The sequence below is a fragment of the Cydia amplana genome, chromosome 18, assembly GCF_948474715.1.
Source record: "Cydia amplana chromosome 18, ilCydAmpl1.1, whole genome shotgun sequence".
Lineage (NCBI taxonomy): Eukaryota > Metazoa > Arthropoda > Insecta > Lepidoptera > Tortricidae > Cydia > Cydia amplana.
The window spans coordinates 15,946,191-15,959,712 of NC_086086.1; the positions used below are offsets into that span (position 1 = coordinate 15,946,191).

Sequence of the window (13,522 nt, forward strand, 5' to 3'; positions counted from 1 at the left end):
TTTTTTCGTTGATTCTCGCATAAGTATTAATAAATACAAAATGACGTCATTATTCTGATTAAAAAAATATATTAAAATTGGCAGTTCGTTTAGTGCGACGTCCGGTTAGTACGACGTAATATCAGCGGTCCCTTGGGCGTCGTTATAACCGGACTCTACTGTAGTTATAAATTATAAAAAATGATGTAGAAGATCAGTTTCAGGAAATGTTGTAGATTGTTTAAGTATCAAAATAACGTTGAAATTAAGTCGATTTTCACGAAAAATGTTCACTTGTTTTGAAGTAATTTCTGGTGAAAATTGATTTCGTCTAACTTTCATTTACTCTTGTTCAATATCATATAACAAATATGTAGTTTATGCAAGTTGGAGTACAAGATATGTGTAATACAAAATTACCATTTTTATCAGTCCAAACTTTACGAAATTTACAAATAAGATCGACTAAATCAGTGCTTTACGCGCGTTTACATAAACGTCCATCAGAAAAAAAAACATTACTAATTTAGTGAGTCAGTTTAAAAAAAAAATATTTGTACAAATGCAAGATAAGAAGACGTACTAATAGATACCAGTACTTGTTATTTCTATTACGTAACAAAAGGTGCACAATTTCATCGACTAAATCTATCAATTTTACATTTTTGCGACTAAAATCGATACCGGCCTCTTAATGAAAATTGCATGAAAGTTCTTGAACCGTATAAATGGAGCTTAACGGATTTATACTTGTACACATTCCCATTTTAGGTTATGATAAGTATTTTAGTAACATTTATTTTTTATTATTGGTAAAATTGGACGTTTTCACATTCACAGTGGGCAGCTACTTATAAATACATCATCGTTCATACATTTTTGTTCATTCTTCCTCCCCGGCCCGGATGTGAGTAACGCTCGACAAATGATGATTTTAATTTCAATTTGGAAATAATTACGACCCTGATAGGCAATTACATTGACAATTAAATCGAATTTAATGGGATTTCGCGGTCGGTTGCTAGTTACTACAGTTTGTCGGTTTTCGTCGGCGCGTGTGGGTATGTACATTTTGGAAGTACTATTTATTTTCAGCGGAGGTTTTAAATAAACCGGAACGTGGTTGCGGTTTAAAAGCACAGAGTTATATATTTCATACAAACATCGACCACATGAAACATGAAATATTACGTCCGTCCGTAAGAATATTTAGGCGAGCTTGGCCTAAATTCAAGTAAGTGCAATGTTAACAGAAAATGTCTACTTTATTTCGTGAAAACTACATAAAGTTCAGTATTCTGATGATACTATAATTATTAAACGTAGGCATTCCTTCGTGTACATTAAGATAACCATTTCTGATTTATTTTAACCGCGATTTATAACTTAATAGCGACCCGCCCCGCGGCTTCGCACGGGTTAACAAATTATACATAAACCTGCCTCTTGAATCACTTTATTTATTAAAAGAAACCGCATCAAAATTCGTTGCTTAATTTTAAAGATCTAATCATACATAGGGACAGACAGCGGGAAACGACTTTGTTTTATACTATGTAGGTACCTAGTGATTTACAAAATATGAAGAGAATTCAAAATAAATTTTGTTTCAAACTCAATTGCTCTTGTTGTATTTATTTTCTTTTTGTCTTCTACATGCCGTAAAATTTGCCTACTTTGCTCAAAATTCAAAACTTACTTTATATATTAAACTAGCGACCCGCCCCGGCTTCGCACGGGTTAACAAATTATACATAAACCTTCCTCTTGAATCATTCTATCTATTAAAAAAACTGCATCAAAATCCGTTGCGTAGTTTTAAAGATCTAAGCATACAGACAGACAGACAGACAGGGAAGCGACTTTGTTTTATACTATGTAGTGATAGTGATTACTTTATTGTGGTAGGTATGTTTGATAAAATGTGGCTATCAAAAGTAGACCGCCACTACTTTTATATAGGTATCTACATATCTAAAGTTAAGTAAAGTAAGTTGTGGTTTTGTTATAATATTTAATTTCATTATTATAAAAACTATCAGAGCACATATCCAGTGAGGAGTAAAGAAGGCAAATTTTACAGTAACTCGTTAAAATACAAAACTTAATTCTATTTCCCAGAATGAAAAGCTGTACAGCAGTAGTACTTAAACAAGCGCAGCTAATTATTAAACAGCCCTGTGCGGTTACTGAGCGCCTCTTTCATTCGTAATGCAGTGAAAAGGAACGAGTGTGCTCAGCGGGAATTATAACGGAATTTTCTAAATGTGTGCATTCTTGTACATTTAGATGTAAAATAATTATAACCTTTGTTAAATATACAGTACCTATATTATGTATCTGATCCTGAAGCAAAGCTTTATTGTGGCTGACGCCTACATAGAGCTTCAATCGAATTTAAACTGTTGTGAGACATACTAATATTGAATAATTTTACGGTTTAGACTCACTTGTTTTAAGTCACTCGCGCGACATGTTAGTGCTTGAGAAAGGAGACCTAGGCTCTCCAAAACGTGTCGCGCGAGTGACTTAAAACAAGTGAGTCTAAACCGTAAAATTATTTAATACATAGAGCTTAGTGAAAATAATGCAGGTCCTTATAAAAACCGGCCAAGTGCGAGTCGGACTCGCGTTCCAAGGGTTCCGTAAATTAAGTCCGACTCACGCTTGACTGCACATTTATAATAGGTTTTCCTGTCATCTGTAGGTAAAGAACTACTTTGTGTATTTTTTTCAAAATTGTATAGGTACCCAGTAGTTTCGAAGATAAGGGGTCGGACAGACAGACACGCACGAGTGATCCTATAAGGGTTCCGTTTTTTTCCTTCTCAGGTACGGAACCCTAAAAATGATTAGGTAAATTGTTTTTCTTTTTTGGCGACGGTTAAAGTTACTGGATTTCAATACCTAAATCAGGTACCGTTATCATAACTGTGATAAATTCTTTGCCTTACGTTTGGTACTTAGCATACCGTATAACAAAAGCTGCTTCTTTGATCCACCTTGGCATGATGATATCACAAACGTTTAAAAATATTTTGAAAGAATTTTAATATAGGTTCCTGCTTTAACTAATTACAAAAACATTCAAAATCTAACAGTTTACTGAAATTAAACCACAACCGTTTATCTATATTTGCAGCCTAAATATCAAAGCTTAAATTCCGATACCAATTCAACATTGAAATCCGCATGGATTTTTTACATTTCGTTCTAAATCTGCAACTGTTTGCCGTGGAGCGGGTAAATACCCCTGGGATCACGCGTGCACGCCGGGTGCGTTTGACCCCGTTGCGATTGGTCAATATAAATATTGTAGCTACGGCAAACATGAAACAAGTGAAAATCTACTTTTTTAGGGCTTCGTATTACCCTAAGGGTAAAAACGGGACCCTATTACTAAGACTCCTCTGTCCGTCTGTCTGTCCGTCTGTCTGTCCGTCTGTCTGTCCGTCTGTCCGTCTGTCTGCCCGTCTGTCTGTCTGTCACCAGTGGGCGCAGCATGGTTCCATTTTTAACGCCTGTCACTTTGCCCGTCACTTTCGCACTTACTTGTTAGAACGTGACAGGCATGGTGACAAGCGATAAAAATGCGACCGTGCTACCGTCACATACTGTATCTCATGAACCGTGATAGCTAGATAGTTGAAATTTTCACAAATGATGTACGAGTATTTCTGTTGCAGCTATAATACTAAAAACAGAATAAAATAAATATTTAAGTGGGGCTCCCGTACAACAAACGTGATTTTTTGCCGTTTTTTGCGCACTTGGCCGGTTTATTCTTTATTAAAAGAATACGTACTTACAAGACTAACTTGCTACGTTTAGGAACATCGTTCCTATGAAATTTCATTGTCGAAAAAATGGTAAAATAATGAAATTTAATCACGTTAGACCTGTTATATACATTAATGAATTAAGAGTTTAAGTGTTACATTGTATAGGTAGTGATAACCTTTGTCAAATAATATTTATACACTGATAAACAACTTTGTAACAATTTGCACGCTACTTTTATCAATTTTGTTGCTGATTTATTAAGTACCTAAACATATCGAGGGGCCTTTTAGTTTTTAGGTATATAAACTACTTAAAACACAATAAAACTGGTAAACTTTAACTTCTCTACTAATTTATGTAGCGCGACTTCAAGTCGAGTCGCATGCAAGAACGCGAGTCATGCTAGAGCGTCATTACTCATACATAAGTGTCCAAGAACATTGTATTTGTTGGTGCAATAACTGATAGTTATTATAAATACGACCTCTGCGCGTTCGCTTCAGTTATTTTTTGTCAAGTTTGGCAGTGGTTGTGACAACTGCATTGATTATTATTATCTTTATTGACAATTTATCTTATCAGAATACAAATACCACCTAATGTGAAGAATATAGTTAATGTATTATAGTTGCATTTAAAATAGCGAATGAACTTGACAGTTGTACTTTGAAAAATAATAAGAAAGTGTTTATTAAACCCTTGGCTACCGCGCGGCACATTACATAGACGACCGAATCGACCGATTTTAGTATGCAAGATTACGTCTCAGCATAATAGGTAAGCGTTTAATTTTTTTATTGTATTTATATATTAGCTTTCTCCAGCGACTTTGCGCGGACAGGCGTTTATTATTTATTTAAGAAACTGACTAATATTTTGTAACAGTTAGGAAAAACCCATTTATTTATGCCAATAAAAAACACAATCACTGATTGGCTTCCAAAGGGAGATTTCAACAATAGATTTTCATCGAAACATAATTATAATGAAATAGGTTGGTAATTGATTCTAGCAGCAATATACTTCGGGCAGAATTTCATTCAAACTTCTAAATTGATTAAAAATAATCGAATAATCAACGAAAACTTGTTAACAAATTTAGAGTTCAAAGCCGGTAGTTTTTTTTTTGAAATTATTTAACTTACAATTAGTAAATAATCTGTATCATGCACCATATAGTTTAAAAGAAACTTGTAAGTACGTCAGTTTTAACCTTAACCGCTGAACTATTTTGTTACGATTTTCCAGCAGGATGTTATTAACACTACTAGCCGCTGTGTTTGCCAGTGTGCTGGCCATATTGTACATTCAGCACCGCAAGAATAGCCGCTTCTGGGCTGAACGGGGCGTGCCGCACTCCCCCCCACACCCATTGCTGGGTAATTTCGACTGTTTCTTCAAACAGAATGTGGTGGGTACAAAAATTACACAATTATACCATTTAGAGATTATAACAAAGTATACAAAAGACGGCTCGTGGTGCAAGAGGCTGGTAGTGTGGAGATCTTGGGGAGAATCAAATACAAAGCACAAAACAGAACAGAATGGCAAAAATTAAGGAGGCCTACATCTGAAGGATTGAAATGGGCTTAAAAGAAGAAGAAGATACCAAAGAAACCTGCTTCAGGCTGAGAGCTTTCCAGCTGCGGATACGCTATTCTTTGCAAACCCAAGATCCATCCATCAAGAAGAGCCTGCGATCTCACTGTTATGTGCAATTCAGCTTGGTCGTTAACAGCTCAGGACTTCTAGTTGAAGGATGATGCAATTTGGTAGTTCCAGGGGATTCTACCGAATCCTTACACCAGAACAGTCTGGTAACGTTGCAAAAACTGGTCTGGGTATTCCTCAATCCTTTAATAAAATAAACGAATCAGTGAAAATTATGTGAGTACCATCGCCCACACTGTTAACTGTCTAGCTGTAAACCTTATTACAAAAGGCATAAGGTTCACCGATGGACAGTTAAGAGTGTTGCTGTTTGTACACGGTATTTGACCCAAATACAGAAGAATCTTTTTGGTCAATCTTGGCTGTTGAACTTTCTATCGGCATGAAGAAACTATTTCAAAATTTCACACATCAGTACATGACATGGTGATATGTTCGTAAACTCTGGTGCTTAGAAATATACATAACGCATGATTTTTTTCAGGGTATATGGATGCGTGATCTACACGCAAAGTTCCAAGCCCCGTTGACTGGTATCTGGGTATTCCGGCAGCCTGTCCTGGTGGTAGCGGATCCTGAGGTTACGAAGCGTATCCTGCTGTCTGACAGCGACCTTTTCCGGAACAGATATTTGGCGTCCGGAAAGTCGGATCCCGTTGGGGGGCTTAACATATTCACCATTAAAGTGAGTATGGTTGAATTTCGCAATAAGATCGTCAATTTTTTTCTTTTTTTTTATATTGCCTGTTTTACACGAAACAGGCAATAAAGGCCTTTGCCCAGTAAAGGGACACCCCTCTACTGGGCAAAGGCCTCACCTTTCTTCCGCCACTCATTACGGTTTGTTGCATGTTCCCACCAGTCGCTACAAAAAGCGTCAAGGTCATCCCGCCATCTCTTTTTTGGTCTGCCCGGCTAATCTGCGGTGTCCATCCATTCGGTAGCCAACTTGGTCCACCGATCCAGGTGCATACGGTAGACGTGTCCCGCCCAATCTCTCTTAAGCTTAGCGGCCTTATCACCCACATCTACTATACCATTTCTGGAGCGCAAGTTCGCAGTTCCTAACCCGAATGTATAAAAAAATATCCTGATTTCTGAATACACTTGACGATCTTTTTATGAATTTGTGCTATTTTTTTACTAAAAATAACAAATCATTTCCAATTAAACATAAATATAATATCTTAACTAATTTAGGTATAGGATTCCAGCATCATGCAATACATTTTTATCAAGGCCTTTATTTCAGGATCCAGCATGGAGTAACATTAGGCGGCGTATAACATACATATTCACAGCAGCAAAGCTAAGGGCCATGCATGGACTGCTGTCATCTAAATCAAAGGCAACCATCAACCGAATACGGCAAGATAAGGCGAACAACAAGACCACAGAGATTAGGGCAAGTTCACCTTGGGATATTTAAAACATTTAAAACTCGGCCTTGGCTGATAAAATAATCTAAGAAAATAATAAGTATACAAGGTTCGCGTTTTAAACACATCGAATTTATGACGAATTTATTTTGTTACCTTTATTTCTGACGTTTCAACACTGGTGTATAATGATGGTGTATAACCTTTTGCTTGGATAGCATAAATAAATAAAGTTAACAAAATAAAACGCAACAAACCCGATAAAATTTTCAAATTACTTAATATCTACGTTTCATGACGTTGGCCTGCGTGTAAATAAAATACTTTGCAAATCGTCAAACACAGCGTTGAACATTATTTCTGTGACACTTATTCTGTCACTGGCTATGTGATTGTGACTGTTATCTTCCTCTTCTAATTTCCTCATGTCTAAGGGTCGTTAACACCCCATTCCTTTATTTATCAAGGTTCAAACAAGTTGCAGGCAAGTCATGCAGGATGATCCAATGCTGTACGTTATCACAAATTATTTTAGGCTCTGTCGCTGTCTACTAGTACTTATATACAGCCGACTTCAGATATCACTTCAATCATTAAGCCTATACATGTCCCACTCATGCACAGGCCTCCTCTCATGCGCGAGAGGGCTTGGGCTATAGTTCCAACGCTCCAGATATCACTTATGTAACATATTTAGCCACTTTGTCTATCACCAACTGTTGGCGACTGGCTGGCGTGCGATCTCCTTTATACCTTTAAAACTATATACTTTTCTACACTAGTTTGAATTCTGTTCTTTCCATGTTCTTTGCCTGTCATCGCCTTACTTTTAATACATCTTGTGTTGTGTTTTAAATAAATTAATTATAATATCTACGTGTGTGCATCATCTCATCATACAGTCCACCGCGTTAGCTATCACCAACTATTCCATACTGGTTGCATATTGTCATAAATTATCTATCCCCTTCCAGAATCTTTTCGCTGACTACACCACCGACATCATTGGAACATCCCTCTTCGGCATGCAGAACGACGCCGTCGGCACCGGTGACAGTGCCCTTCGTGCTGTTACGCGGGAGTTCATGAGGTTCGACTGGTTTCGCGGGCTGTCTATTTACAGCATATTCTTCTGGCCTGCTCTTGTGGATATTTTCAGGTAACTCCTGCTTAATTAGTGTACGTTAGTTACCAACAAGTTAATTGTTATCAATCCAGATTCGTCTTTTGATTAAATAAATGTGATTAACACGAAACTTTGAATAGGAAATAGCTAATCCTGGAAAATGGCTGAAAAGTTCGGAGGGAATTTTGTCCACAGAGAGTAACTAGTCATAAAAAAGTATATTGTTCCTCCCGCAAACCATATAGAAATGCTTGTAACCGGATTGATTAGATGTTTTTGGACAAAATTGTGGGCAGTTTGTTTACTTTTCATTACGTATTTTAGCTATGTATTTATTTTTATTACATTGTATCACCACTGCATGGCAGTCCCATGACGTCAGACCCTTTGTTATTTTTTTCAATTAGCTCTATTTTTCAGGTTCTCGTTTTTCCCAAAAAAAAGTGTGGATTTCTTTAGAAAGACTGTGAATACGATAATTGAACACAGAACAACCAACAACCTTGAAAACAATGATCTTCTTGACACTTTGGTTAAGATGAAGGAAGAAAAACTAGACGATGGGCAAGGTAAAACTTTAGGCTTTAGTAAAGTTAACTGTTAGTGGTAACTGTAAGGTAACGGTAGATGTAACAAATTAAATTTAATTAAATCTAATTTGGTGCGGCTATAAAATAAATATTATAGGACATTCTTACACAGATTGACTAAGTCCCACAGTAAGCTCAAGAAGGCTTGTGTTGTGGGCACTCAGACAACGACATATATTATATACAAATACATAAATACATAGAAAACACCCAAGACTCAGGAACAAATATCTGTGCTCATCACACAAATAAATGCCCTTACCGGGATTTGAACCCAGGACCGCGGCTTCACAGGCAGGCCAGACCAGTCGTCAAAAAGAAGCTCAAATTTCTTATTGGCTATAAGTATAAATATAAATTATATTTACAACTTCTGATACCTTTAATCGCCGGGAAGAATGTATTTCATTAAACTGAATAAGTACAAGAACTTGTAGAAAACTGCCAATGAGTGCCCACAGGCAAAAATTAAGAACATTATGACGGTTACAGTGAAAAAAATAATAATATTCGGCGCACACTACAAGTTTGTAGCTTTTGGCGTCGACACACCAGGCCCGTGGGGTAGGGGGGTACGGGGGCTCCACAAGGCGCTCAGCAAACGCCTAAGGGAGGCTTAAGTACGGTTACCATCAGTTTGTCACTGACATAAACGCCGTCGATAACGTAATTTACTTTCTATACATCTCGCTCGCACTCGCATATTCGTGCAAACGGGATGTATAGAAAGTAAATTACGTTCTCGACGGCGTTTATGTCAGTGACATACTGATGGTATCCGTACAGGTGACCCTCGCGCAGGCAGTTTTCTCGCTCAAAGATTGGCCATAGCAATCCAGATTGATAGGGTACCAAGGGCTCAAAATGTTGATAGGCATTTTTATTTATTAGTTTTAGTTATTTTAATTGTAGTTATAGTTTTATACCACTTTTATCTTATTATATAATAAATGTGTTTTTGAAGTAAATATAATTATGATGATGACGATTATATAATTGCAAGTATTTCAGAATTTAGTGATGACCTGCTAGCCGCCCAGGCTACTATCATGTTGCAAGCAGGATTTGATACTGGGGCAGTCGCTCTCACATTCATGGTTAACGAACTAGCTCACAATTCCAAGATACAGGTGATGAAAATTTCAGTTCATCATGAAATAAATGAATAAAATATTTAATAAGGTGGCAACAAAGTCAAGTAGCTTATCGTTAAAATTTACTATTAAAGAGAAAATATCTACCCTACTTTTTTACTTTAGGTTTCCTCAATAGGGAAAATTTAATATCGGTGAAGCAGCATGGTTTTGTGCAAAAAAGATCTACAGTTACTAATCTCTTAACCTGTGTACATGCTTGGACCGAAAGTATGGACCTTAACCTCCCAGTAGATATTATATACTTAGATTTTGAACGTGCATTCGACAAGGTTCCTCATCAGAGACTGCTTTTGAAACTAGATCATTTTGGAATCCGTGGAAAGCTACTAAAATGGATAGAAGGGTACCTGTCAGACAGAACCTTCAGTGTGCGAGTCGGTGACTGCCTGTCTCAGCCACTAAACGTGCTGAGTGGAGTACCTCAAGGATCTGTCTTGTCTCCAACTCTGTTTGGAATATTTGTGACTGACTTAATAGCACTAATAGAGTCAGAGTCGTGCTTCTTTGCTGACGATGGCAAGTTCTTTGCCAACCCTCATGTTTCTTCGGGCCAGCTGCAAGCCGATTTGAATCGGTTAACGGAGTGGACTTCGAAGTGGATATTGAAATTGAATGTTAACAAATGCGCAGTTCTGCACCTCGGTAAAAGAAACCCTATGGTCCAATACATGATAGGGAACTCTCCAATTGCAGCGGTGACGTCCCAAAAGGATCTCGGTGTGACAGTTACAAATAACCTGAAGTGGGGTGAGCACATAAATAACATAGTCAAAAAGGCAAATTCGTTCTTGTATGTTATAAAACGCTCATTTCAATGCATATCTGTTGAAGCTTTTATCAAAATTTATAAAACATATGTCCGGCCCTTGCTAGAATATGCTTTTCAAGTATGGAATCCTTATTTCGTCAAAGACATTGACCTTCTAGAAAGTGCGCAGCGAAGAGCCACCAAGATTCCTTTTAAGCTGAAACGCTTGCCTTATGAAGAAAGGCTAAAGGTACTGAAGCTGCCCACACTCAAAGCTAGGAGAGTGAGAGGAGACCTCATCGAGTGTTTTAAGATTATCACCCACTGTTACAACCTCCCTGACATCCACAAAATAATCAATAAGAGAACTGTTAGCCGCGAGACCCGAGGTCACAGCCTACGAATGGTTCGCACTCCCACTACTACTAAAGCTGCATATCATTCCTTGTCGAACCGTGTCGTGGCGGCTTGGAACCGTTTACCGGATAGTGTTGTGACTGCCCCCTCGGTCAATGTGTTTAAAAACAGATTGGACAATTGGCTTTTAAGCAATAAGTTAGACTGATGATTACTAGTGAAGTGATATGACTATACAAACTTTGAACTATATAACACTGGACACTGTGTGACATAGGCTCATCAGCTCAATAGCTGCTCGCCTATAATTATATAATAATAATAATAATACTTCGCATAGACTTAGACCAAGCTAACTGCACATATTGCATGTGTACGATTGTCAGACTCTGACTGTTGTTTCTGGATTTTGTATTAATTTAATGCGTTTGGTCCCATATAGACAGTTGATTCTACAAACAAACCTTTTGTTTAGTGTAGGTACCTATGTTTTGTAAATAATCTTTAAAAAAATACTTTTTTCAGGAAAAACTATACGAGGAATTAAGTGAGGCTAAAAAAAATAAAGACGGTGCTGACTTAAATTTTAGTGATTTGGACAAATTGGTTTATCTAAACTGCGTTATTAAAGGTAAATACCGTTTTTTTCGTACACATTTAAAATAATATTAGGTGCTGCTATTTGCAAACCTGGACCGTTAATTAATAATAAAATTTACGTCATTATCGTTAGAGATTGAGTATAAATATAATTACCTATAACGTTTATAACTCAAAAGGTGTCGACAGTTAGTAATTTCATTAAAAGTAGAATTTTTACAGATATTAAAAAATATACCAATAAATTATATTGAATTATTTTATAAATTAACAGTCCATATTTAAGCCTTTTTTCACCTATTTTTCTTTTATAGAGAGCTTGCGAAGATACCCTCCAATGGGCTGGCTGGACCGAGTCTGCTCCATCGACTACAAGATCGATGACACCCTCACCCTCCCCGCGAACACCCCCGTCTACATCAATGCCATAGGCATGCACCACGACGCCAAGTTCTTCCCTGAACCTTACAAGTTCGACCCTAATAGATTCTTGTCCGAAAATGAGCAGAATTTCGTCCCTTTCTCGTATTTGCCGTTTGGAGATGGTCCCAGAATGTGTATAGGTAAGTTTTTTGTACAATAGGTAATTAGAGTTCATTTAGACGGCGCAAGAACTCGCCTGCATTACATTGCGGTATTTGTTCATTATCATCGTCCTCCTAGCTTTTGTCCCGTACTGTGACGGGGTCCGGTTTACTACTTTTCCTCTTCTGTTTCGCTCTATCCCCGACATCGTCTATGCACAGTCCAGTTTAATGCACAGGCGTTTTAAATCTTTGGCGATGACATTGGGCGACCGTTTTCTTATAGTTTGTCTCTCCTATTTGGGCCTGGCAAGGCAAAACTAAGGGCTCTGTTGCTTACGGGTTTAGTGCCCTTGCTGGCGCGGAATTATGAATGAGTATTTACAATGAAAGATTATTTACAACCAATATATTACAATAGGATTAATAAATAAAGATTTAGGCTTCCGTGTAGAAGGGAAATTTACTTGTGTCGGAGTGACATCGCTGACACGTTGACGTAGACATGTTGACGTGTTGCGGGCAGCCAGTATTGATGCGCCACAGGGGAATTATTTTGACCTGCCCAAACCACCTAAGCCGACTTTCTTGGAGCTTATCGGCGACAGTGGTATTTGATTGTCCGGAACAATTTGATGTTACCTCAACAGTCCGCAATGTAACTAAACTCGCATGCGAGTTTGCGCTCCATCTAGATGAGCCCTTAGAACAATAAGATATGTCCTACGCTACGTTGATGAACCAAATGTGAATGTGAAAATGGTTATTTCGAATTACAATGACCTGATTATCTTCTGCAGGTAAACGTTTCGCCCAGATGTCCATGCGCTACGTGCTGTCAGAACTCGTCCTGAACATGGAGTTCCGGCCTCTGCCCTGCTCGACGGAGCCAAGCAAACTGAACTTCGAGACAAAAGCCCCATTCCTCATGCCGGAGCATCCTATTAAACTCGACTTCATACCGAGGAACTGAGGGTGTACCGCGAAAATCGAAATTTTGTTATCAGCCTCGATCACTCTTGAAAATTAGAGCGACAAACGAACTAAAGAAATTGATTCGCGGTAGGAACTGAGATTAGATTTTCAAAAGTTGTATCGAACGTGTATTAAAAATAAAACTTCGGACTTGGTTATCTACAATTTTTGTATACCTATATAGCCCGAGCCCTCTCGCGCATGAGAGGAGGCCTGTGCCCAGCAGTGGGACGTATAAAGGCTGAATTATTATTATTATTATTATTTATATAAATGGACATGGGAAGGTGCAATGAAATCAAAGCATTTACCTTTACAACAATCCTCGACTCACTAAATACCTAATACTATAATCAGCTAATTAGCAGTTTTGACATTAATCGTAAGCCTTATTAGCGCTTAATTGGCAGATTAATTGACACGATAATAATGTCGTTCAAAATTCATGTGCGGCGTTCCGGTGTAACGCGGGATGCATGTTTTTGGAACGACCTGGCTGACATTTTGACACAATTATAGGCCTCCTAGCAGTCCTAGCCTATAGTATAATAATTGCATGTCATAACAGTATAATTATTTTAATATAAAATATTTATTTATTTATATTTATATGCGGTTTAAGCGGTGGTGGCC

General features: G+C 37.7%; 1 protein-coding gene across 1 annotated transcript; it reads left to right on the plus strand.

Annotated features, from left to right (window-relative positions):
• The first annotated feature begins 5,014 nt into the window (after positions 1 to 5,014).
• On the plus strand, positions 5,015 to 12,887 carry LOC134656632 (cytochrome P450 6k1-like). Its single transcript, XM_063512189.1, has 9 exons — positions 5,015 to 5,173; positions 5,918 to 6,118; positions 6,686 to 6,838; positions 7,787 to 7,971; positions 8,359 to 8,507; positions 9,540 to 9,658; positions 11,316 to 11,421; positions 11,705 to 11,953; positions 12,715 to 12,887. Exons 1-9 carry the CDS (start codon positions 5,015 to 5,017, stop codon positions 12,885 to 12,887), a joined length of 1,494 nt encoding a protein of 497 aa, XP_063368259.1.
• Positions 12,888 to 13,522: the final 635 nt, after the last annotated feature.